Source organism: Delphinus delphis, chromosome 14 (assembly GCF_949987515.2).
Source record: "Delphinus delphis chromosome 14, mDelDel1.2, whole genome shotgun sequence".
NCBI lineage: Eukaryota > Metazoa > Chordata > Mammalia > Artiodactyla > Delphinidae > Delphinus > Delphinus delphis.
Window position 1 is genome coordinate 56,936,588 of NC_082696.1, and position 26,043 is coordinate 56,962,630.

At 35.9% G+C, this 26,043-nt stretch overlaps 1 protein-coding gene across 3 annotated transcripts in view; it reads left to right on the forward strand.

Moving 5' to 3' along the window:
- ASCC3 (activating signal cointegrator 1 complex subunit 3) overlaps positions 1-26,043 on the forward strand; it is a 334,404-nt gene that overhangs the window by 246,691 nt on the left and 61,670 nt on the right. For all 3 annotated transcript variants that reach the window (XM_060030178.1, XM_060030179.1, XM_060030180.2), the window contains 3 exons: positions 148-273; positions 11,451-11,562; positions 11,760-11,894. In XM_060030178.1, the coding sequence (XP_059886161.1) occupies positions 148-273; positions 11,451-11,562; positions 11,760-11,894 (373 nt within the window). The remainder of the gene's footprint in view (positions 1-147; positions 274-11,450; positions 11,563-11,759; positions 11,895-26,043) is intronic.

The window sequence follows — 26,043 nt, forward strand, 5'->3', positions numbered from 1 at the left end:
TTTCCCAAAATTATATACAAAAGATACAAATTACACAAAACATTTGTTCTGTATCCTGGAACATCAAATCTGAGTCTTGACTATGTGAGAAGAGTTGTTTTTCATTTAACGTTCATGTATGTTTCCCATGTCTTGTTCACTCTGTAGCTTATTAGGAGTGCTCTCTGACCATTTAAATGCAGAGATTGCTGGTGGTACAATAACATCTAAGCAAGATGCAATGGATTATATCACCTGGACTTACTTTTTCCGACGTCTTATCATGAACCCCAGGTAAGTGCGGGGCAAGTATTTTTCTGTTTTGCACTAAAATAAAATATGTTTGAAGGTAATCATCTCTAAATTCAGGTACATAACAAAAATGCCAGAACATTGGACATCCTAGGTATAGGAATTTGCCCAGAGAATCAGATAATATCTCTGATATGTTCACAACGTATTGTGATATATTAGAAAATAATGGTGTGCATTTTATTAACTTATTTTAATTAACTTAGAATGTTCTCAAGGATTTCGCTCTGTAGTTAGGGAGACAAGACACCCGATGTCATTAAGAAATGTGCTCAGTTAAATTACATGGTAGTGGCTGACTTGGGTGCAGTTGGAATTCAGAGAAGAATAAGGCCTGTGAAATTGTAGGGGGAAGAATTTGTGAGGCATTTGTAAAGGTTAATAAGAACCTGCAAGATGAAATAAAATTGGGGGAGTTGTGATGGAGTATCTTTTTACTCCAGGCAGGGTAGATTGTATCTTCATTCAGCACCTGTTTATCAAATATTATACTAGACATTGAAGCCTGAGGATGAGTGTATATCATCCCTTATCTTCAAGGGCTGATCTTGTAATGTGGAGATGGACATAAATGATTACAGTGTAAATCATAAGTGCTCTAACAGACTGTATTTAAGCCTGTGAGAGTGAAAGCTTCACAGACGAAGTGATACTTCACCCCGAACTTGAATCTGGAACAGAAGTGGAAAAGGTGGAAGGCACAAAAATACTAGATGTGCGGAGGCCCTCAGGGCTTGAAAGAGTCTCTAGAGAATGCCAAAAGTTAGATGTAAAGCTTAGAATGTGAGGCAAGAAGATTTTCTTGCCTAGAAAGTGGACCAAGCACCAGAGAGTAAAGGGCCTGTATGCCATGCTAAGGGGTTTGCATCTGATCCTATTGGCTGTGGTTGGAAGTTTTTAAATATAGTTTAGCATCACCAAATTAGGTTTTTGTTATTGTTGTTGTTTCCTTTGTACCTTTTGAGCCCTTCACCCATTTCTCCCACCCCCACCCCCGCCTCTGGCAACTACCAGTCTGTTCTTTGGTGTTTTGTTTTGTTTTGCTTTTAGATTCCATGCATAAGAGAAATCATGTGCTATTTGTCTTTCTCTGTTTGACTTATTTTACTTAGCATAATATCCTAGCGGTCCATCCATGTTGTTTCCAAGGCATGATTACATTTTATTTATTTATTTATTTATTTATTTTTGGCTGCGTTGGGTCTTCATTGCTGCGCACGGGCTTTCTCTAGTTGCAGCGAGCGGGGGCTACTCTTCATTGCGGTGCGTGGGCTTCTCATTGCAGTGGCTTCTCTTGTTGCAGAGCATGGGCTCTAGGCATGGAGGCTTCAGTAGTTGCAGCACACAGGCTCAGCAGTTGCGGCTCACAGGCTCTAGAGCACAGGCTCAGTAATTGAGATGCACGGGCTTAGTTGCTTAGCAGCATGTGGGATCTTCCTGGACCAGGGCTCAAACCCATGTCCCCTGCATTGGCAGGCGGATTCTTAACCACTGTGCCACCAGGGAAGTCCCTACATGTTTTTATGGCTGAGCAATAGTCCATTCTTTGTCTATACCACAATTTCTTTATTCATTCATCCGTTCATGGACACTTAGGTTGTTTCCATATTCTGGCTATTGTAAACTGCTGCAATGAACATGGGGGTGCATATATCTTTTCAAATTAGTGTTTTTGTTTTCTTCTAATAAATACTGGCTTTGTTTCAGTACTTGCAGCACTGTGGTAGAGAAAGAGCTAGAATGGGGAAATATTTATAGCAGGGAGACCAGTTAGGATGCTTTTTAACAATAGGGCAAAGACACATAGGACCTTAACAGATGCGGGGGGAATGGAAGGAGGCCAAAGGTAAGGGACATTCCTGATATGAGTAAGAAGAAATATTAAACCATTGTTAAGATCTTGAACAGAGAGATCATGATGAAAATGATGAAATGAATTTACTAAATCTTACCGGTTGGTACTTTAAGAAATTTGTTTCTCTTCAGCCAACATTTCCACTTACATAGGTAGGAGTTTGAGAATATGGTGATGTTTTGCTCAGTTCCGCCTGTATTACAGGCCTCTGGATTAGGTACAAAATTTCATTTGGGAAAATGACTACAAAATTAATGAGATAGTCTTACAGTACCACAAATTTTCCGTAGTAAACAGATCACAGATTAGCACTGTTGAATCGTACAATGGGATAGACTTTACATGTACTCTAGTCCAACCTTCTTGTTTGGTATTGAAGAAATGGAGGCTGGAAACTTAAAGTGACTTGTCTTGTATCCCATAACTACTTTGTGATAAAGCTAGAACTTAAAAACGTAAGTTTTGTGAATTACTACTCTTTATGTTTTTGGAGGGAGAAGAATTATGGTGTATAACTGTAGATATATTCATTTTTCTTATATCACAAGAATGGAGGCGATTAATGTGATAGAAAGAGCTTTGACTTGGAATCAGAACACTGATTTTTGTATCAGCACTGCTTTTTAGAAACTGTGTGACCTTGATCGCTTCACCTCTCTTGGCTTCACTTTCTTCATCTGGAAAGTGAGTAATAGCCTACCTCCTTCACAGGGTCATGTTGGGAATCAAGTACACGAATTAAAGCCTTTCTAAGTTTTGTATAATTATGAAAAACTTAATTAATGTTATTAGTGAGCTGTTATTCTTGTACTCCTTTCCAGTTGCTTTACTGGTCTATACCATCCTAAAGACTCTAGGGCATTTTCTGGCGGTACAGTGGTTAGGACTGCACGCTTTTACTGCCAAGGGTGCGAGTTCAATCCCTGGTCAGGGAACTAAGATCCCACAAGCTGCATGGCCCAGCCAAAAAAAAAAAAAAAAGACTCTAGTTTAGAGACTTAGAACCTAATCATTTCTGTCAGCTTGTCTGGTCAGCAAACAAGGGAATGATTCTCTGAGGCAAATTGAGTTCTTTTGCGACTTATAGTTCTTTATTGAATCCACAGATACACTGAATTTTGTGTGTGCATCTTCTTTTCTTAATTAAAAATTTTAACTTTTCATTTTCAAACAATTTGAGATTTTTTTAATTGCGAGAATAGTGCAAACAGGCACTGCGTACCCTTCATCCAGCTTCCTCAAGTGTTAACCTCTTACATGACTGTACAGTTATCCAAACCAGGAAATTTACATTTATGCAATACTATTAAGTAATCTACAGCCTTCATTCACATTTCATCAATATTTCCACTAATGTCCCTTTTATGCTGAAGACCCAATTTAGTAGTATCCTGCATTCCATTTAGTTGTTCTGCCTCCTTAATTCATTTCAATCTGTGACATTTCCTCAGTCTTTCTTTGTCTCTCATAACCTTGACACTTTAGAGGAACCCTGGCCAATTATTTTGTAGAACATCCTTCAATCTGGGTTTGTCTGAAGTTTTCTCATCCCAGAATTCAAGTTCTGCCTTTTGGGGCAAGAAGACTGTAGAAGTGATGCTGTGCTCTTTTCAGTGCATAATATTAGGAAGTTCTTCTCTAGAGATCCCTTCTGTATTTAAAATATCACTTGTCTGTGAAAGACCCAAAATAAGTTATTCCAGCTGTTCCCCATCCCAAGTTACAGTCTTATTTCTCCACCTGCCTTCTGAATGTTGCCACATGGACTTACCGCCATCATTTCAAATTCAGCATGTCTAAAACTGAATCAGATATCAAAATTTTGCTCTAATATCACTTTCTTACCTTAATGTTATAACTCTGCATCTACTTATGTTGACTTCAAATATCAAATTTGCTTTTTAATTTTTCTCCTCCCTTAATTTCCTTAGTTCTTTACCTGCTTAATCTTCTTTTAGTCTATCCTCAATCTAGCCTGATTTGCAAACTGTCATTGATCAGAAATTAAATGTATTGGAGACGGGAACTAGATAAGTTGTGCTTAGTAGACATAGAATAAGTGTTGACACCTGAACAAAGACTTGAAAGAAGTAAGAAGGTTGACCACATGAATATCTAGCGAACAACATTTCAGGCCAAGGGAACGGGAGAAGTTCTAAAGCAGGCGCATCTGGTGCGTTGAAGGCGCAACAAGAAGAAGGTGTAGCTGAAGTGGAATAAGCGTGGGGAGGAGAGTAGTAGGAGATAAAGCTAGAGTTGTGGGTGGTCAGTGGTCATACTGGTCATGTGGGAGATTAGACACCATGGTAGGGACTTTGATTTTTATTCTGGGCGAAATGAGAACCATTGTAGGTTTTCAATCAGCGGACTGACAGGATCTATTCATACCGTTAAAAAGGCCAATTATAATCATAAATATTATAAATAATTTAAACTTCCCTATTGAAAGACAGAAATTCTCAGATTTATTTTTTTAAATCCCACTAAAAATGATTTATAAGCAACATATCAAATCAAAATGATATAGAAAAGTAGAAAATTGGGCATTGAAAGAAGACCTGAAGGAGAGTACCAAAGAGAAACCAATAGCTACAGAACTAAAATCAGACAAAATGAGATTCAAGGCAATAAAGATTAAAAAGGGCAATGAAGAATGGTTATATTGATAACAAGTACAATCACTAAAAGTTACAGTAGATTATAAATTTTTAGATAACTAGAAATATAGCATCAAAATATATAAAGCAGGGCTTCCCTGGTGGTGCAGTGGTTGAGAGTCCGCCTGCCGATGCAGGGGACACGGGTTCGTGCCCCAGTCTGGAGGATCCCACATGCCGTGGAGCGGCTGGGCCCGTGAGCCATGGCCGCTGAGCCTGTGCGTCCGGAGCCTGTGCTCCGCAATGGGAGAGGCCACAGCAGTGAGAGGCCCGCGTACCGCAAATATATATATATATATATATATATATATATATATATATATATATATATATATAGCAAAACCAATAGAAATCTAAGATGTTAACTAAATTATAGTCATGTTGAGAGACTTTAACACATATCCCTCAAAAATCAGCATGTCAAAGAGATATAAAGTATTTCATAAAATAAAAGATTTGAATAACAATAGCCTTGAATATGTGTATGTGTTCGTAGTACCCCCAAAAAAGAATATGCCGTACTTAAAAACACTAATGGAATTTTAGTTATAAAAATATACCATGGGGCTTCCCTGGTGGCACAGTGGTTGAGAGTCCGCCTGCCGATGCAGGGGACACGGGTTCGTGTCCCGGTCCTGGAAGATCCCACATGCCGCGGAGCAGCTGGGCCCATGAGCCATGGCCGCTGAGCCTGCGTGTCTGGAGCCTGTGCTCTGCAACGGGAGAGGCCACAACAGTGAGAGGCCTGCGTACCGCAAAAAATACATGTATATACCATGTACTAGACTACAAAGAGCAACTCACTGTATTTCAGAATGTAGAGATCATAAGGCTACATTCTCACAGTGTAATGCAATAAAACCAGAAATAAACAAGAGAAAGGATGGCAAAAAAACTAACTGCTTGGCATTTAACTACTTTTATTCTAGTGAAAGATGAAATTTTTTTTAAAATAGATATAAGCTAGAACTATACAAAAATAAAGATGTTTTAGAACAAAACCTATGAATTTTAATCAACGCACAGTTCCAAGGAACATTCATGTCTTTAGGGCACCTACAGGAAAGCGTGAATGCTTGAAAATAAATATCCGTCTCAAGAAACTAGAAGAACATTAGCAAAAACAAATACAAGAAGAATATATAAAAATAAAAATTGAAGTTAATAAAATGGGAAACAAAAACTAGACTAATATTATTTATTATTGTGTCTGCTGTATTTGAGATGCTGTTTCAAGAGCCTAACTCATTTAGTACTGTTATGACCCCCATTTTATAAATGAAGAAACTGAAGCACAGGGAGATTAAGCAGCTTGCCCACAGTCAGGCAGGTCTGAGTGACAGAGGCAGAACTACTGATAGAATCCAGGCATTCTGGTTCCAGAGGCCACATTCTTCATCCCTGAGCCCATTATCAGGTCCAGAATTCAAATATCCATACTTTCTCTCCAGATCTCTTTTCAGTGCTGTGATGGAAAATGTGTTCTCTTTGGAGACCATACCATACTAATTCTGAATGTATAATACTTTTGTTCGTTTGATGCAAAAAAAAATTGTCATTTTTAATATCTATACCTTTACATCTGGATAAAAATGGGAAAACGTGCCTAAATAAAGTTTAACAAGTTACATATTTTACTTAGTCTGCTATAGCATGCCCTGCAATTTTCTTTCTGATTGGCCCTTATATCTTTTTATTATTGTCTGTGTTAAAATCACCTATACACAAAGCTAGAAGCAAAGAAAGGCACAGGAAATTGGTACACTTTTTCTACTGATTTGTAGATCTCGTAAAAGTTTTAAGAAACCTAAAATCATTGTCTCAAATGAAGAGCTTGTGTTATATGTAGTTTTAATATATACTTCATGCTTCCTGTCATTCAGTGCCATAAATTGAGATTTGACTTTTCTTTGGGTGGGAGGGTCTTGTATACACACATATGTGCATGCATGTATCTGTAACAAGGAAAAGCTGAAGTTTATTTAAAATACAAAGGGCAAACACCACTCTCAAAATATAGTCACATATAGGTAAATAAATATGACCCAATTCTCCAACCCCCTTCATTTAATCATATTACTGTAAAGTGTCCCCCCAACACCACCACCAAAAATAAAATTTATGTTGAGAAAGATTTCAGTTCCTGGTTGTTCTCTGTATGTCTGTGTATATTCTTAAGTTTTTGATATGCATGTATATGCAAATATATGTATGCTTATAAAGATACATATTTATATGTGTAAATATATATGTAGACACACATACATATATACATTAGTTCATTCAAATATATATAAACACATGTATTGGTGCATCATGAAATCTAATATATTTCAAATTGAGTTCTGGATTCAATTTGTATGTTCAATTTTACTCTCTGTTTTCCCCTGAGAAAGCTTCTAAATAATTCTAGGGCAAAAAAATGTTGTGGTAGTTTCAGCTGTCCCTGCAACCACTTTCATTATTTGTGTCATTATTACTGCTGCATAATCTGAACATAAAAAAACATGGTGCTGTAACAAATGACTTCCCAGTACTGACAGTTATAGCAGCAGCATTTCAATACTGATGAAAAATTTCCCAGCGAGGTCTCTGGCCAGGTTTACATAAACCAAACAGGAAATAGCTGCCACTATTCACATTAAATCCAAACTGTTTGGTGTAACTTTATCTATGTTTTACATTACAATAAAATCTCTTTCATTTTCAGCTGGTGAAATTGCGTCCTTATTAACGTTGGAAAAAGATAACTTGAAGTTTCATGTGTGGTATTCTTGTTTGTCCTTTGATAAGATCTTTTAAAGATAATATTTTAAAAGTTGTTTTACTTTTTGACTGTTTAAATTTAATGAACTTTGTAAAATTTTATGATAGGGAGAGGTTTGTTTATAATTTCTTCCCAGTGGACTGCTAATAGAAGTTAGCTTGTCTAGCCCATGTGCTAGATGCTGTCAGTATCAAACTGCCTTTGACTTTCACACCTCTCAGGGGACTAGTAATTGTTGTGTTCAAACAGCCTGTAATTGTGATCCCGCTGGCTTTCTCAGTATGCTTCTGGCTATTAGAATCATTAAACAACTCAGCACCTGTTAACAGCATTGTAAATATTCAACCCTGCTTGTGTGCAGGTTGAATCCAATATAGAGAAATCTTACAGAGCTCAGCCTCATAAATTAGGGCCTCTGACAAGTCAATTATTGTGAAACTGGGTTTCTCTGTGAAATAAATGAAATAGCATGCTGACAAAAAGGTAGGCTGTCTGTTTATGGCAAAGAGAAGATAATGACTTGACGATTCAATGCAGTGAGCGTGAAACTACATTGTATCCTTTATCCATAATTAAACAGTTGTATAATATTTCTGTTTTAATAACCAGTAAATTATAAATTTTCTACTGTGGAAAGTGCAACATGAAAACAGACCTTTTTACTTAGCAGTTGCATGCTTTTTTCAAGTTAGTAAAGTGGTTATTGAAATTAATGATATGTAATTTTTTTAAGCTAAACGCTTATAATTGTTTAGGCTAGAAATTGCACAGTGACTGAAAAGTTTACATGTTAGAAGCGAAGGCCATATAATGCTACTAATGAAGATCATGTAAATATAAACTCCATCCTTTATTCACAAAGAAAGTGTTAGAATATATTCTCTCTCAAAATTTTATGGGACCTAAAAAATAATTCCATTTACACTTAGTTTTATTACTTTAAAAAGTGTCTTATAAATTATACATTTAATTAAGATGTAGCAGTATACTTTCTTAAGGATTTGAAAATATTTATGTAACCTTAGAATCTCAGTTCAAATATTAACAAAGAATAATATTTGGTATAAATCAGTGAAGTCATACCACTAACAAAAATAGATGCATTTTAGTATTTGTGTTGGCTGCATGGGAGAAAGTTTTTTAATGATTGAGATTTTACTATTATATTTAAGAATGTAATATTTTAACTAGCCCTCTCTATTTTTAAAGTTGTCACTTTTAAAAAATAAATAAAGTTATCACATATGCCAGAATATCTGAAGAAAACAATTTTAGGGATTTTTAAAATTCTAGATTACCCCTCCAGATGTAATAAGGATAAAAGTTTTGATATTGAATAAATTGAATGTCAATTCGATTACTTAAATTGAGTTTTTCATTTCTCATATGCAAGTCAGTAAGAATGTTGGTGAGCATATTGAAAAAGAACAACTATATTAAGAAATAATCCATGGAAGTTTTTAAAGTTATTCTGTTCAAAAAATGCATTAAGTTTTAGCAAGTTAGATTATGATATTTTAGTGTAGTCATCAGATAATTTGTTGCAGTCTCAGAGCCATGATTTTACTTCATTTTTTTTTCTTTTTTACAACTCACTGTAAATGTTTAAAAAATATTTACCCTGACTGTACTTTCTCTGGATAAAAGCCACAAAGTAGTCTAAAAATTTTTCCAATAGATGTAAATGAACAAACTTCAGAAGGGATATTAGCCCATCAAAATATATCTTGTAAATACATAAAACAGTGAGTAAAATAATTATTAAAAAAAGAACCTATAATTTTTGGAGAAAAGTTTTTATCATTAATGGTTTTCAGTATTATTTGTAAGTGTACCAAATTATTCATTTAAGCATAATATGGTAATCTTGGCATTCCAGTTATACCTACATGGGAATGACTTATGGTGATCCTTAGCAGTAACCATGAGATTGTTTGTTTTCAAATGGCCTAAGAAACTTATAGATAAAAATGGAATCATAACTTTTTGTTTTTCACAGTAATATTATTTTCATAATGTCTTCCTTCTGTAATTTTAATTGCATAAAGATAGCTTGATTCTTGCTCTGCAAATAGTACTACTTATTCAGTGTCCTGGGCACATTTTCACTGTTTTTTTTTACTATTTAGATATAACTTTATCAACTATATATTAGTCCAGACAGCTGAAAATCGTGTTGGAAAATTTATAGGCTTAGCAAGCCAAAAGAATGTGAAATATAAAGTAAGCACTTACGTTGCAGAAAGTTTGGCTGATAAATTTCATTTGTTGGGGGAAAAAAATGAAAGACAAAAAAATATTGTTAATAATCTGAAACAGCTTTGGGGATCTGTCTCTTTTATGGAGGCTTGAATGTTCAGAATTTTTATTTTCACCTCTAATGCAGAATAAATTATTCTAACTATATACTCTCACAGTTCAGGATAAAGGAAATATTTTCTAGTGGTTTCTAATGCTGGTTTTTCACCTTCACATATGCCTGGCTAGATAAAAGTAGGTGCATTTTGTTTAAAGTAACAACAGCACTGATCTGTCTAGTATTTGTTCATTGATAAATATTGCTTTATTTTGGTTTATGAAAAGAACTTTTCCAGGAAGGGCAATAATTTCTCTACAGACTAAAATTTAAAGTAACTAATTCTCTTTTATGAGAATTAAAATCCTCAGCATATAACTATGATTTACAGTTATTTTCCCAAATAAATAACCTATTATTAATCCATACTCAGTGGAAACTCATATATTTGGTTGTACCTAGACTTTTGGGCTAACTTCTCTTTCTAGTGAAAATATATCCTGCCATGATTTAAGTTCTGCTTTTTCTGTTTTTAAATAAATTTTTCTAGTATTGACCCCAAATCTTTCCCTTGGAAGAAAGGAAAAGAAAAAAAAAAATCACCATGCTTGAGAGGCCTTTAGACCTCTCCCATTTGAGATTGTTAACACTTTCTTCCTCAGGCTGTGACCACCCCCTTCCTAGTCCTGTACAGATATAAATCCCTCGTGCTGGGTTTCAGTGATGAGAGTCTGTTCTCTGAGGCCACTTTCCACTCCTGTTCTTTGACTTGGGTAGAGGTAGGGCATGTAATTCTCCATGCTGACTAGTGGACAGGGTTCACACAACAGGAATTAGCAATCTGCCATGACTGTGGAGGCAGTCCCTCACCTCTTGGATCTTTTCCCAGACACGGATTCCTAGTGATCTTAGGGATTTGCCAAAAATCTCTTGGAGTTACAGGGAGTAGCATTCAGGTGAATTGCATGTCCTTAGGTTTTTTACTCAGAAGATATATAGAGCTGAACCTATGTGTTTTCTGTATAGGTAAGCTTACTTACAAATGCTTATTTTGTTAGCCTGATGATGTTCCTTCTAATCTTTAGAATATTTACTCCTTAAGCATTAGGGGAACAATTGACTAAATTTCCTAAAAGAACTCATCTGCCACCCAAATCAATTGTTCTTTGAGTTTTTTAATGTTACTGAGGATGAGATTTTACATAAAAAAGGGAATTATATATTTATATATAATATGCTTCTCACTTTTTCTAAATCTAGTATATAAGTTTAGTTTGCTGTAGATGTGTAAACTGAAATAATGTCAGTTTTAACACTGGAAAATTCGTATCTTTTTAATGTGCTGCTGAATTTTATCTGCTTATCTTGCATATTTTTAACATATTGCCATTGTTCATCAGTGTCAATAAACCTTAGTATGGGGATTTTGATCTGTAAAATGGAAGTGGTAATTGCAATTGCTTTATTCCTTTGATTTGCTATAAATGGATTTTTTTTTAATTCTGAAAAGAGCGAGGTGAAATTGAAATGATGGTTTTAATAAGAAATATTTTGAAACAAATAATGACCTTGCTTGTTTTCTAGCTACTACAATTTGAGTGATGTGAGCCATGATTCTGTGAACAAGTTTCTGTCCAATCTGGTTGAGAAGTCCCTGGTTGAATTGGAACATTCCTACTGTATTGAGATGGGAGAGGTACGACTTGGTCATACACATTCCAATTGAAAAGATGGCCCAGCTTTTTAACAATAGGGCTTTTGCTTCTAATGATAACCAAAAATTGTAATGAAACAGTTGGAACAGCAACCTACAGTATGAATTATTAATTTTACGAATATATACACTTCTATTGTACTTTTTATTTATGTTATTTTATATTTCTTTTGAAACAGGATAATCGGAGCATTGAACCACTGACATATGGCCGGATTGCCTCTTATTACTATTTAAAGCACCAAACAGTTAAAATGTTCAAGCAGCGTTTGAAACCTGAATGTGGTACTGAAGAATTGCTTTCAATTCTAAGTGTGAGTTTCATGATATTATTGCATTGTTTTTAATACATAGAGATTATATTTTATATATTTCATACCTTCACTTTTAATTTGGGTCTTAATTTGTTGCCATCTAGTTCCTCTTGAAATTTGGCAGAAACTGTTTATGAAGTTCTTTCTTCTGTCAAACATGATCACTACAAAGCAAATCTGGACTAAATTCCCCATTAAGATTACCGTGTAATTTATCATCCAAACTTGGGTCAGTCTGAGAATGGAATGGGGCACTATTGATATTTAAGCCAGGATAATAGGTATAAACTGGCCTCTCCTCAGCAGCCAGGTGATCTCCCTAGCCTTCAATGTAATAACCTCTCTGGATTATAGTTGAAAGCTTTTCTTATTGCTTTTTTTGGGTAATTCTTGTTGGAACTATGCTGTTGCTGATGTTTCTTAACATAAGGATCCACTTGATTAAGTTCTCTTAGAATTAATGCCAGAAAAGTTAACTCCTCCCATTCCCCCCTTCCAAAAGAAAATATACAATCAGATTTATCACATGGTAAAAAACTATACTATGTTCATTTTGCTTTTTTGCCGAGAAGCTAAGAACTAAATTTAATATTGAAGTTAAAATTACTATTAGGAGTATCTTCTCCACTTCCTTCCTTCATATTATATATGCATTATTTTGTTGTTGTTGTTGACTTTAAGTGTAATAATTTACCATAAAACTTTGTTGGCACATTAATCAGGATATATGTTATAAGTAAATATGGTATTTTATTTTACCCCTCAGGTGTGTTGGTACTTTTTTAAAAAGTTAAGACCCATTGGACTCTAATGTCTTTAAGGTCCTTCTCTTATAAATTCACTGATTCTGCTGTAGTTCACTTACTTATTAGCTTTTTTCCTACCTCTCCTATTGCTTTATCATTCTCAATAGACATCAGTATCCCATTCACAGTTTTCCAATTTTTCAGTGTTTTCCCTTTGAGAAACTAGTGTAGAGATTTTGCTTATGGCATAGGGCCAAATACATTGTAATGAGTCAGAAAATATTTGTTCATGAATTGATGGATGGGTGGATGGGTCCTGTATAAATCAGTTTTCTATTGTTTGCTCTATGGAAATGAGTAGAGGATTAAGGTATATGAGGCAGCTTTCAAGAAAATGATTTTGCTGTCAAATTAACAATTCATTTCTGAGGTAAGAATATTTTTTAAAAATTAAGAATCTCTTTTAGATTTCTAAGAATGAGGTTTTTATCATTTCCTAGACAGATATTCATAAAAACAGGATTTTTCTGGGGGGAAGACAGTAAAATCATGGTTAGTTAATTTCAGCAAGCATCTTAAACTAGTATCTGTTAGATTTAAGAATATAATGTTTCTTTCAGATTTACCTACCGTCATATATTTACCTAATTTAGTATTTTAAAGTACTTGGGAACACATAATAACAGCTGATACCTCTGAGCACTTTTCATGTGACAGGCCTTATTCTAGGAACTTTACATTGATAAACTCATTTAATCCTAACAAAGCCACTCATTTGATATTGATAACATCCCATTATTATTCCTATTCCTATTATTTAAGAGTAACCAACTTGTCCAAGGTTGCACATCAAGTGAGTAGTTTGCAGTCTAGCACCTTAGTATGCGTTCTTAACCACTGCACTGTGCTGCCTCTCATGCCCCTCCCTCCGTCTCTCTCTCTCTCTCTCTCTCTCTCTCTCTCTCTCTCTCACACACACACACACACACACACACACACACACACAGAGTGAGCTGGAAAATACCGAGTTGGGAGGTTCAAAGTATGTCTAGACTAGATGCACATTGTTCGTAAAAGTTTGTGAAAACCATATGCCTATTCCACCCTACTAAAAAAAAAACCCAAATGTATATAGTACCAAGGGAATTCAGTCATTTTTCTCTTCAGTTTTTTCCATAAAAAGGCACTGATAGAGCAAGAGGTCTGTTCACATCCTTTCAGTAGCCTGTTTCTTTCCAGCATCACACTGCCTAAAACCAGTACTGATCTCATGGTATATCTTTATTAAAATAAAGTCAACTCTTTTGTGAATAATACAAGAACAACTCATCTGCAGATATACAGAAGGTAAACTACAGTATATTTACATAGATATTGTTCTGCATTGTCCCTTAATGATTTCTACAGCAACAATGATATAATCTCTTCATCCTATGGTGTCTAGTCCATGAAACTCTCAACTTCTGCTATGTAGTGTCTAAGTCTGTAATATCTAAGTGAGACCTCTTTTTGAGGGAGGACACTGGGACATTAGAAGTATAGGACTCATATGGATAAGGAGATCTGCAGGTACCACGATTTTGCTAATTTCTTATCTAGAAATTATTCTCTATGTACTAGAGAACATATGTGTAACTAACAGAGAAACATTAAGTAATAAAGCAAGATTGTGTTTGAAGTAATTATAGTACAATTTCTAGAAATCATTCTTTCACTGAAAAGTGTTTTTAAATATTATTTTGTGATCACACCAGAGAGTCCTAAATGACTCACATAGCTTCGTTATCTTCTCTGCTCTTACCTCCAAAACTGCATATTAATCTCCTTGTGGTTTTGAAACAAGGAGATACAACTGGTCAAGCAGGAGCTATAGAGAAGAGGATGACAAGCACAACAGGACAAAGAAAAGCAGTGTGTGTGAAAGACCTCGTTCCACTACCATTGCTTTTGTTTTTATAATGTTTAATAATGTCACATTATGTTTTCGAACAATGCAGTATTATAACTTATTTACTATCAGCATCTCCTTTTACTAAGATACAGTGACATATTTCTGAAGTCATTTTCAAACTTTTTTATTTCTATAATTTATTACTTATTTTAAGAGGAATTTTTAGTATTCCCGAAAAGATCACAACTGAGAAGCTTCTAATCTCTTGAGTATTATTTTGAATTCACTATAATATTTCATCAATTTAATTTTGGCAGTGAATAAAGTTTTCTCATTATTTCTTAGGCTACATATTGTATTTAACTTTTGGTATTTGCTGTCTTTGGTATTAATGATAGTGTAGAAATTATGTTCATTAAGATTTTTATTTTAGGTGTTCTGAATATGTTGCAGTATGATTATTATTGGCCCAGAGAAAACAAACTAGAAGGTAACCACAGAATGAAAAAAGGAATATTAAAACATTCATTGGGGCTTCTCTGGTGGCGCAGTGGTTGAGAGTCCGCCTGCTGATGCAGGGGACATGGGTTTGTGCTCCGGTCTGGGAAGATCCCACATGCCGCGGAGCGGCTAGGCCCGTGAGCCACGGCCGCTGAGCCTGCGCATCCAGAGCCTGTGCTCCGCAACGGGAGAGGCCACAACAGTGAGAGGCCCGTGTACCGCAAAAAAAACAAAACAAAAAACATTCATTGACTTTCATCAAGCATTTAAAAATACATAAACTTTTAAGTAGGGATACAATTGTATTGCCTTTAGTTTTTTTTCCGAAACTAAAAAGAGAAAGCCATATAATCAGGTCATTTCATAGTATGCTTCCTTTCACAGTGTTTTTGGCCCTTCAGTCTTCCCTCTTCCACAGTGTTCCGTAGCAGAAGGTTGTCAGGTTTGGTTAAAAAAAATTTCCATACATTAGGTACATGTATACCCTAACTTTTGAATTCTATCCTTTTTGTTCTTTTCCTCTGTCAGTAGGCTTGTTGGGGTCAGCCTGGTATTTTGCAGAATAGTATTTATTATATTGACAGTATCACCCTTTTGACAAAGGATGGAGGCAACAGGAAATTTCTGAGTTTAATATAAAGATGAAAACTGAACTCTTCCAAATAGTAAGGAGGTAAGCTAAATGGAGTTGTCTTAAGAAATATCTTAAGCATATGATGAAGTATGTATAATTTAGATGTTTTATCCTTAATATGTTATTCTACATGTGTCCATATTAAATTCCATCAGTCACATTTCTACCCACAGACTATATATTGATTCATCCAAAAAATATTTACTTTGTGCCTACAATGTGTAAGGCTCATTCTAGGGGCAGGAGATAGAATAGTGAACATTAGTGGCAAACTGTGAGTGTGTGTGTCTGTGTGTCTGTGTCTGTGTTAATGCACAGATAATCTATGGGCCATGGTAATAAACTATGAAAGACTTGGGTGTTGCTCCTGACCGAGGTCATCAGCACAGTGTGACGCTCCAAGAAGCATAGCAGAATGTTGCCCACCATCAAAAAGAGTCTCTAGGGCTTCCCTGGTGGCGCAGTGGTTGAGAGTCCGCCTGCCGATGCAGGGGACATGGGTTCATGCCCCGGTCCGGGAAGATCCCACATGCCGTGGAGCAGCTGGGCCCGTGAGCCATGGCCGCTGAGCCTGCATGTCCAGAGCCTGTGCTCCACAACAGGAGAGGTCACAACAGTGAGAGGCCCGCGTACCGGAAAAAAAAAGAGTCTCTAAAAACAGAACAGGATATAGTATTCTTCCTTCGTGTTAATCTTCCCTGTGCACGAGGTTTGCTATATACATTTCTGCTGACCCCACATCAAAAAAACATCATGGAGAAAGTTTGAATGGGCCCAAGGGAGCCACTCATATGATGGGAGGTATGTGATTGGGGCATTGCAGTCTGCAGAGGCAGAGGATATGAATCAGGTAACAGATATTAAAATCATGGACCTTATGAATGGAGGCCCTCTTTAGATCATGAACACAAGTAACCTTTTTAATTAATAGGAAGTTCCATCTGATCCTGCAAGTAATAAACTCAGAGAATTTATTACTTCACTTGATGAATATAATGTAGGCCAAAAATATATAGATTAAAAAAGGGCTAGAAAGAATTTATGAATGATAAAACTACTAATGAATTGTGCGTGTCATATTTGGTGTGGCAGATGCTGATTATTCTGTTACAGACCAAGGAGACAGGAATGAGGATTAGATGAAAGTGTGTCATCTGTATGGTATTTTTCTCTTGGTCCACTAGATACTTGGAATATTTTTTTTTAAACATCTCTATTGGAGTATAATTGCTTTACAACGTTGTGTTAGTTTCTGCTGTATAACAAAGTGAATCAGCTATATGTATATATATATCCCCATATCCCCTCCCTCTTGCGTCTCCCTCCCTCCCACCCTCCCTATCCCACCCCTCTAGGTGGTCACAAAGCACGGAGCTGATCTCCCTGTGCCATGTGGCTGCTTCCCACTAGCTATCTGTTTTACATTTGGTAGTGTGTATATGTCCATGCCACTCTCTCACTTTGTCCCAGTTTACCCTTCCCCCTCCCCGTGTCAAATCCATTCTCTACTTCTGCGTCTTTATTCCTGTCCTGCCCCTAGGTTCATCAGAACCATTTTTTTTTTCAGATGATACTTGGAATATATTTTATCCTTCAGAATATAGGGAGTGGGGGGTGTTATTTGATTTTCTAAATGTGACAGTCTATTATACTTTCAGGAACTAATTCCTGTTGATCACTATTCCATTATATGTAAATCTTTATTTCAGTCAACACCAAAAAAGAAAACACACTTCCACTAATTTTTTTTCTCTGCTAACACCTCTTTTCAGATTTCTGTTTTCACTTACTCATCTTCTTCTTAAGAAACTGAGCTGTTTCTAGCTTACATTTTTAGATGTCATTGTCTTTAAATGATAGTAAAGTACTCTATTCTAGGTGTAAGACTGAAGATTTTTTTAAAACTATTTCTCTTCACTTATTCTATGACAGCAACCCATTTATTTAAATCTAGTCTTTTCAATATATTCATTAAAAAGTAATAATAACTACCTTTTATGGAGCACCTACTACATGCCAGGCACTTAATATACATTATTTATAATCCTCAAACAACATGGTAAATGTTAATATATAGAAAATGAAACTGAGGTTTGATGAGGTTATTTAAGTTTTCCCAGGTTCCATACAAAGTAGCTCTTTAGAACTCTCTTCCCTATTCCTTACTTCCTCTCCTAGACATATTTATCCTTATCCTATGATTTAATTCCAAATGTAAAAAATTTTTTAAGTATTGAAATGTAATGGTATATACTTTTTAAAAGTCAGTTAAGAAACAGAGTTGCTTTTAAAATTATGTGTGACCTTGTGACTTAGAATTACAGGTTTTAAATACACATGTTAATTACTGGCAAAATAGTTATTTCAACCTTCCTTATGGAAAACATAGATTTTAAGTTTTAAGCAATATCTTGCTATTTGAAAAGGTTAGATATTTTATAAGAACTCTTGCCAAGTTTTTTCTCAACACCATGAATTAATAAGCTTCATAATTAAGGCAGCTGCTTCACACTTCTATTGTTAACCAGTGACATTACATCTGTCTTGCTCCATTGATGCCCTCCTCCTACTTATTGAAGCATTTAGCAGTTTTGGCAACAGGGATTACATGGCATGGAGTAAGTAGTCTAATTAGATACAAGTGAAAATCCTGAGGGAAAAGGATATTTAAAAAGTAATTTGAAGAATCTCTTAATGATGTTGGCACTGAAAGCCAAGTCTAGAGTAGAAGGTGCCAGTCATCGTGACAAACAAGGATTATGATTTGATATGTTCAGTGGACTTTTAGAAGGTAGCCTAAGAGTAATAGAAATAAAAAGATTTCAAAGTTGGGGAAATTTATTTGAGTGAATTTTTCATAATATGCTTACCGTAGTATTAATAGCTTTGAAAGAAAGCAAAATATGCCCCAAATGTATTTTGTCTCTAAATGAAACAAATGAACTTATTTACAAAACAGAAACAGACTTACAGATATCAAAAACAAGCTTATGGATACCACAGGGGAAACATGGTGGTGGGGTGAGGATAAATCAGGAGCTTGGGATGAACATACACACACTACTATATATGAGATAGATAACCAACAAGGAACACAGGGAACTCCACTCAATATTCTGGGATAACCTATATGAGAAAAGAATCTTAAAAAGAATGAATATCTGTATATCTCTAACTGAATCACTTTGCTGTGCACCTGAAACTAACACAACATTGTAAATTTTCAATAGATTTTTTAAAGATAAACTCAGTTGATAAGGTTCTTGTGACTACACAGAAACATGAGTTTATATATCAAATATCCAATTTGAAAAGTTGTGAAATTCTTATTTCTCCACAAAACCTTAGATATTGACTAAAAGTATGGGTTTCGTGTGTTAACATAAAAAAGAACCATTCCAAATTTAGAAAAGTACCATAAAAAATTAGATTTTTATATATTAATAAATTTCTGGGGACTTCCCTGGTGGCACAGTGGTTAAGAATCCGCCTGCCAATGCAGGGGACACAGGTTCGATCCCTGGTCCAGGAAGATCCCACATGCCACAGAGCAGCTAAGCCCGTGCACCACAACTAATGAGCCTGCGCTCTAGAGATCGTGAGCCACAACTACTGAGCTCACCCGTGCGCCTAGAGCCCGTGTTCCACAAGAGAAGCCACGGCAAATGAAAAGCCTGTGCACCACAACGAAGAGTAGCCCCTGCTCGCCACGACTAGAGAAAGCCCATGAGCAGCAACAAAGACCCAACGCAGCCATAAATAAATAAATAAACAAATAAATAAATTTGTTTGTTTATTTATTTATTTCCAGGTTTGACAGTTTTCTGCACTGCTTTATTTGAAAGCATACTGGTTCTTTCTTTGCTCTGCCCATATAGACGACATTTTCAGTGATATAGCATTTTTAATGCTTGAATTTTATCCTCTTTGGCACACAACCACAAATCTCTTGGTTGAAAATTACAAACGTATCTTTCTTAAACATAGGCTTGGAAAAATAAGCAAGAATTTTTTTTAAGAGAGAAATTTTAAGTGGAATAAATAGAAAGGACAAGCCAGATACGAATACCATTGGTAGGGGACCCCACATGTAAATTAAAGAGTTCATTAAAGGAAAAATGAAAGGAAGGAAAGGTTAACCGAGTAACAGTGAACATCACCAACCTCATGGCCTTCCATTTCCAAATAACCTCGTGACAATTGCAGGATCCCATCTGCTACTCTTTATCATCCTAGTGAGGAAACCTAATGGGATATCTTCCAGGGTTCATGAGAAAGAGCTTCCTAACCCCCAGTCTGGAGAGCTGCTTGGCATCTTTTGGAGAGGCACAGATGGCAAATGTCTCGAAAAAAAGTATCTTTCTACTTCTCCTGGTCTCTTTTCCTTGAGCCCTTCCCTATTTTCCATTATTTCCTAGTTTCTTCCTAGCTTTCTGCACTTACAAGCTTTTCTTAGCACAGAGAAAAGTGAAATATTTTCCTGGTGAAAATCTTCATTCTCAGATCTGTTGTGAGTTAGTAGATTCCTCTAAAGATTTTTAAGCTAATTGTGTTCTCATGAGCATAAAATGTATTTTTAATATTACCTGAAATTTGTCCTGTTTTAAATTTTTGATACTTTTTAAAAAATTACTTTTGGCTTCCTGAACTGTCCCACAGAATAACTGTCAATTACTGAGATTCTAAATGTTGGTGATTAAATAGGGTTGTTAAATAAGAAATAAGTTTAGATACCAAAGTATGACTATCCTTAATATTTCTTTCATTATTACCTAGTTTAACTTTCTCATTTTTTCAAAAACCAAAGACCCAGTTTTGCCCAAGATGACACAAACCGGTATGGAAAAATAATACAAAAACTCAGATCCCAAAGGGCAGAGTTGAAATTGGAATTCATATCCCCCAGCAACCTTTTAAATGCTCTTCTCTTTCTTTTCCCCTTTGCTATTTTGTACTTTTCTTTTTCCTCTTCTTGCATCTTATTTTGCCCTTTCATTTAAATAAAACTTACAAAACATGGTATGTAAAAGGGATATACCATTAACCTTCTCAGCCTAAGTTATAAGATTTGCTAAGTGTTCTATCCAATACTCATTGCTCTTGGGGGAATACCAAGGAAATAATAGATAGACCTGTATCTTTTAAGGAGATTTGTCCTAGAGCCCAAAGAACCTAATAAAAACAAAGGAGTAGGCTTATGTCGAGTCTATCTGTCTCTTCTGCTGTTGCTGCTTCATATAGTTCTGCCTCTGCACGGGAAGTGTTCAGTCCTGCTTATGGCATTCAAGGCAGAAGTGTTGCTGATGCTGTCCTCAAAAGTCAGAGTTACCAGCCTGGCCTACGTGCAGGATTGGATCACCAAACTCCTGGGGGTCACGTTAAAAGCATTTGCAAAAGGAGACTCCATTTAGACATTTTAAAATTACAAATAAAATCTTGAGTGGTTGCATATAAATTAAGTCATACTTGTAAAACTCCAGGGTAGTCTGCTTTTCAGGGAACCCCATCATGAATGACTTGGCAAAGTAAATCATTGTTAATTTGGTTTTGGATATATTTTTGTTTATCGTTGGTAGTAACTCTCTGCTTAACTTAATGATATCATAACTATTTAGAATTGTCAGTACATATGCAATCACACTGGGGAAATTAAAATGTAATGAAAATAAGATTGAAGATTATTATCTTTGTGGGAATAAAATCTCTTCCCTAAATTCTAACCATTTGTCACTTCATTCTACTTTGAATAAACAGAGCATTGTTTAGACTAAAAATAAGTGGAAAGTAAAAACTTTAATAGTGGATAAAACATTTTAAAATATAATTTTCATATGCTAGAAATTGGTTTCTGCTCAGAATGTTTCTAATTTCATCCCGATAAAATTTAAGTACTCTAAAATTATGGTTAGGGTTTCATTGGTCCAGCAGGTGGAGCAGTTCAGAAATCAATGCTAGCTCACTCCTCAATTAATAATGGTGATTAGAAGTATTCCAAAAGGTTCATGGTTCCTGTCATAAATATCTTCCCAGTAGAAATAATGCCAAAACATTGCCTTGTATTTTAACAAAGCAGCCAAGTAGGTAAATAAGTGTGACCATTCCCAATACTTAAAGCCAACTAAATCTACTTCAATATCATTTTCTGTGCAATAAAGCAAAAGAAAAATTAAACATCCTAAAAGAAAAATTAAATATCCTTCCCAACCCCCTATTGGTATAAGCAGAGTCCTTCAGTATTACATTGTTTTGGAAACATGTAATTAAAAAAAAATAACAATAGAAATACTCCTTGGTGCTGAGAGATATACAGCCCTTTAGGTTAACTAACATGCCAGACTTTTTCTCTATGTAATAATGTATAGAAACACTATGCGCCCTAAAAAAAAATTTTTTAACTGTATTGACACAGTTTCAGGTAAAATTTTTAAAAATTCCCTATCATAAAGTGTGTTAAAGTGTATCCTAATATGTGTTTAAGGACAAGATATTATAGTTAGCCATCTTCTTGTTTTATTGAATCTTGTTTTATAGATAATACTGCTTTTATAAGTTGGGGGGGGTTTAATGAAAGCAGTACAATTACCCTTTTTTTATACTTAATAAATAGTGGATTGTTCTCTCACCTCATTGGTTATTACCAGACTACCACAAGTCCTCATATATTAGCCGTTATTTCAATTGTGTAGGAATTTATATCTCCTGGTCAGTTTCTCACAAGACAGTTTCTCGTCCACTAATCCTTCTGAGTTGTTCTTTTTATAATCATTTAAGAAAAGACCCTATAGCCCAAGTAAAGAATGATTCCATAACTATGGCTTTTGTGATATTACCACCATAAGTATCTCATAGACTTATTGGGGAGATTAAATTAGTTAATAGAGGCAAATCACAGAGCAGTGGTCATTTGCTCATTTGAAGTACTTAGTTAATGTTAGCTCTTCTTATATTTAGTAATATTTATTGAGCACACACTATGTTCCAGGCATGTAATACACTGCAGCATGCTAGGCTGATGAAGTTCCAGTACTCATGGACCTTATCTTCATAATGGGGTTGGCAAACAAGTTAACAAATAAACATGTAATATAAGTTCAAATGTATGTAAGATTTTTTTTTTTTTAATAAGGCAGGAGTCTGAAGGTAACTAGGGAGACCTGTTCTTCACAGAACAGTTAGGAGAGCTTTTCTGAGGACATGATATTTGAACAGAGAACTGAGTGACATGAAAGAGCAACTCATGAGGAAGCCTCAGGGGAGAAATTCTAGGCAGAGGGAACAGCAAATGCAGAGGCCATGGAGCAGGAGGTACTTGTCAGAGGTTCAAGGAACGACAAGAAAGCCTGTGTGGCTAGCGTGGAATAAGCACTTAGCGGGCATGGTGGGCAGGGCCAAGGTCGTCTTTGGCCTGGCTGAGGAGTTTGGATTTTATCCAAAGTGTTTAGAGAAGCCTTTGGAGGAATTTTGATCAAAAGAGCGATGTGGTATTATTAATTCCGAAAAGACTGCCTCCTTAGTAGAGAAATGATTATTGCAGAAATCATTTATCATTCGGGATGTTTTGATGGTTGAACCAACAGTAATTAGCTGATTGATTATAAGTAAACAGAGTAAACAGAAGAAATAAAGATGATGCCTAGCCTTGGGGCTGGAACAATTCAGTAAGAGAGAAAACCATTTATTGAAGTGAAGAAGGCAGAGTTAAGAGCAAGGTCTATGTTTGTTTTGGGGGCCGCTGGTGACAGGCCACATGGATAGTATTCAAAATTTCAGAGTCCAGAGGTGGGTTGAGATCATCTGGGCAGTGAGTATTGAGCAGAGGTCTGCAGATTGCACTCTGGGAACTCTAGCTTATTGGGGTTGGGAGAGGAGGTGAGTCAGCAGAAAACCGAGAGTGAAGGATGATAAACAAGAAAGAAAACTTGCAGGAGAGTGCACTGATCTGAGCTAAGGGAAAAAGGAATCTCAAGAAGGACGTGGTGGTCAACTGAGTTAAAACTGTTGATACAGAATGGATGAGAGCTGAGATTAATCACTCGACTTGATACGATAGAGCTCCTAGATGTCTTTTTTTTTTTTTGACACCATTATTGGAGTATAATTGTTTTACAGTGGTGTGTTAGTTTCTGCTGTAAAACAAAGTGAATCAGCTATACGTATACATATATCCCCATATCCCCTCCTTCTTGCATCTCCCTCCCACCCTCCCTATCCCACCCCTCTAGGTCGTCACAAAACCCCGAGCTGATCTCCCTGTGCTATGTGGCTGCTTCCCACTAGCTATCTATTTTACATTTGGTAGTGTATATATCTCACTGCCACTCTCTCACTTCGTCCTAGCTTACCCTTCCCGCTACCCTGTCTTCAACTCCATTCTGTAGTAGGTCTGCGTCTTTATTCCCGTCCTGCCCCTAGGTTCTTCATGACCTTTTTTTTTTTTCCCTAGATTCCATATATATCTGTCAGCATACAGTATTTGTTTTTGTCTTTCAAATTTACTTCACTCTGTATGACAGACTCTAGGTCCATCCACCTCACTAAAAATAACTCAATTTCGTTTCTTTTTATGTCTGAGTAATATTCCATTGTATATATGTGTCACATCTTCTTTATCCATTCATCTGTCAATGGACATTTAGGTTGCTTCCATGTCCTAGCTATTGTAAATAGCGCTGCAATGAACATTGTGGTACATCACTCTTTTTGAATTATGGTTTTCTCAGGGTATATGCCTGGTAGTGGGATTGCTGGGTCGTATGGTAGTTCTATTTTTACTTTTTTAAGGAACCTCCATACAGTTCTCCATAGTGGCTGTATCAATTTATATGCCACCAACAGTGCAAGAGGGTTCCCTTTTCGCCACACCCTCTCCCGCATTTATTGTTTGTAGATTTTTTGATGATGGCCATTCTGACCAGTGTGAGGTGATACCTCATTGTGGTTTTGATTTGCATTTCTCTAATGATTAGTGAAGTTGAGCATCCTTTCATGTGTTTGTTGGCAATCTGTATATCTTCTTTGGAGAAATGTCTATTTAGGTCTTCTGCCCATTTTTGGATTGGGTTATTTGTTGATTTGATATTGAGCTGCTTGTATATTTTGGAGATTAATCCTTTGTCAGTTGCTTCGTTTGCAAATATTTTCTCCCATTCTGGGGGTTATCTTTTCATGTTGTTTATGGTTTCCTTTGCTTTGCAAAAGCTTTGAAGTTTCATTAGGTCCCATTTGTTTATTTTTGCTTTTACTTCCATTTCTCTAGGAGGTGGGTCAAAAAGGATCTTGCTGTGATTTATGTCATAGAGTGTTCTGCCTATGTTTTCCTCTAAGAGTTTGATAGTGTCTGGCCTTACATTTAGGTCTTTAATCCATTTTAAGTTTATTTTTGTGTATGGTGTTAGGGAGTGTTCTAATTTCATTCTTTTACATGAAGCTGTCCAGTTTTCCCAGCACCACTTATTGAAGAGGCTGTCTTTTCTCCATTGTATATACTTGCCTCCTTTCTCAAAGGTTAGGTGACGATATCTGCGTGGGTTTATCTCTGGGCTTCCTGTCCTGTTCCATTGATCTATATTTCTGTTTTTGTGCCAGTACAATACTGTCTTGATTACTGTAGCTTTGTAGTATAGTCTGAAGTCAGGGAGCCTCATTGCTCCAGCTCCGTTTTTCTTTCTCAATATTGCTTTGGCTATTTGCGGACTTTTGTGTTTCCATACAAATTGTGAAATTTTTGTTCTAGTTCTGTGAAAACCATTGATAGTATGATAGGGATGGCATTGAATCTGTAGATTGCTTTGGGTAGTATAGTCATTTTCACAATGTTGATTCTTCCAATCCAAGAACATGGTATATCTCTCCATCTGTTTCTATCATCTTTAATTTCGTTCATCAGCGTCTTTTTCTTTTCTGCATACAGGTCTTTTGTCTCCTTAGGTAGGTTTTATCCTAGGTATTTTATTCATTTTGTTGCAGTGGTAAATGGGAGTGTTTCCTTAATTTCTCTTTCAGATTTTTCATCATTAGTGTATAGGAATGCAAGGGATTTCTGTGCATTCATTTTGTATCCTGCTACTTTACCAAATTCATTGATTCGCTCTAGTAGTTTTCTGGTAGCATCTTTAGGGTTCTGTGTGTATAGTATCATGTCATCTGCAAACAGTGACAGTTTTACTTCCTCTTTTCTGATTTGGATTCCTTTTATTTCTTTATCTTCTCTTATTTCTGTGGCTATAACTTCCAAAACTGTGTTGAATAACAGTGGTGAGAGTCGGCAATCTTGTCTTGTTCCTGATCTAAGTGGAAATGGTTTCAGTTTTTCACCATTGAGAACAATGTTGCCTGTGGGTTTGTCATATATGGCCTTTATTATGTTGAAGAAAGTTC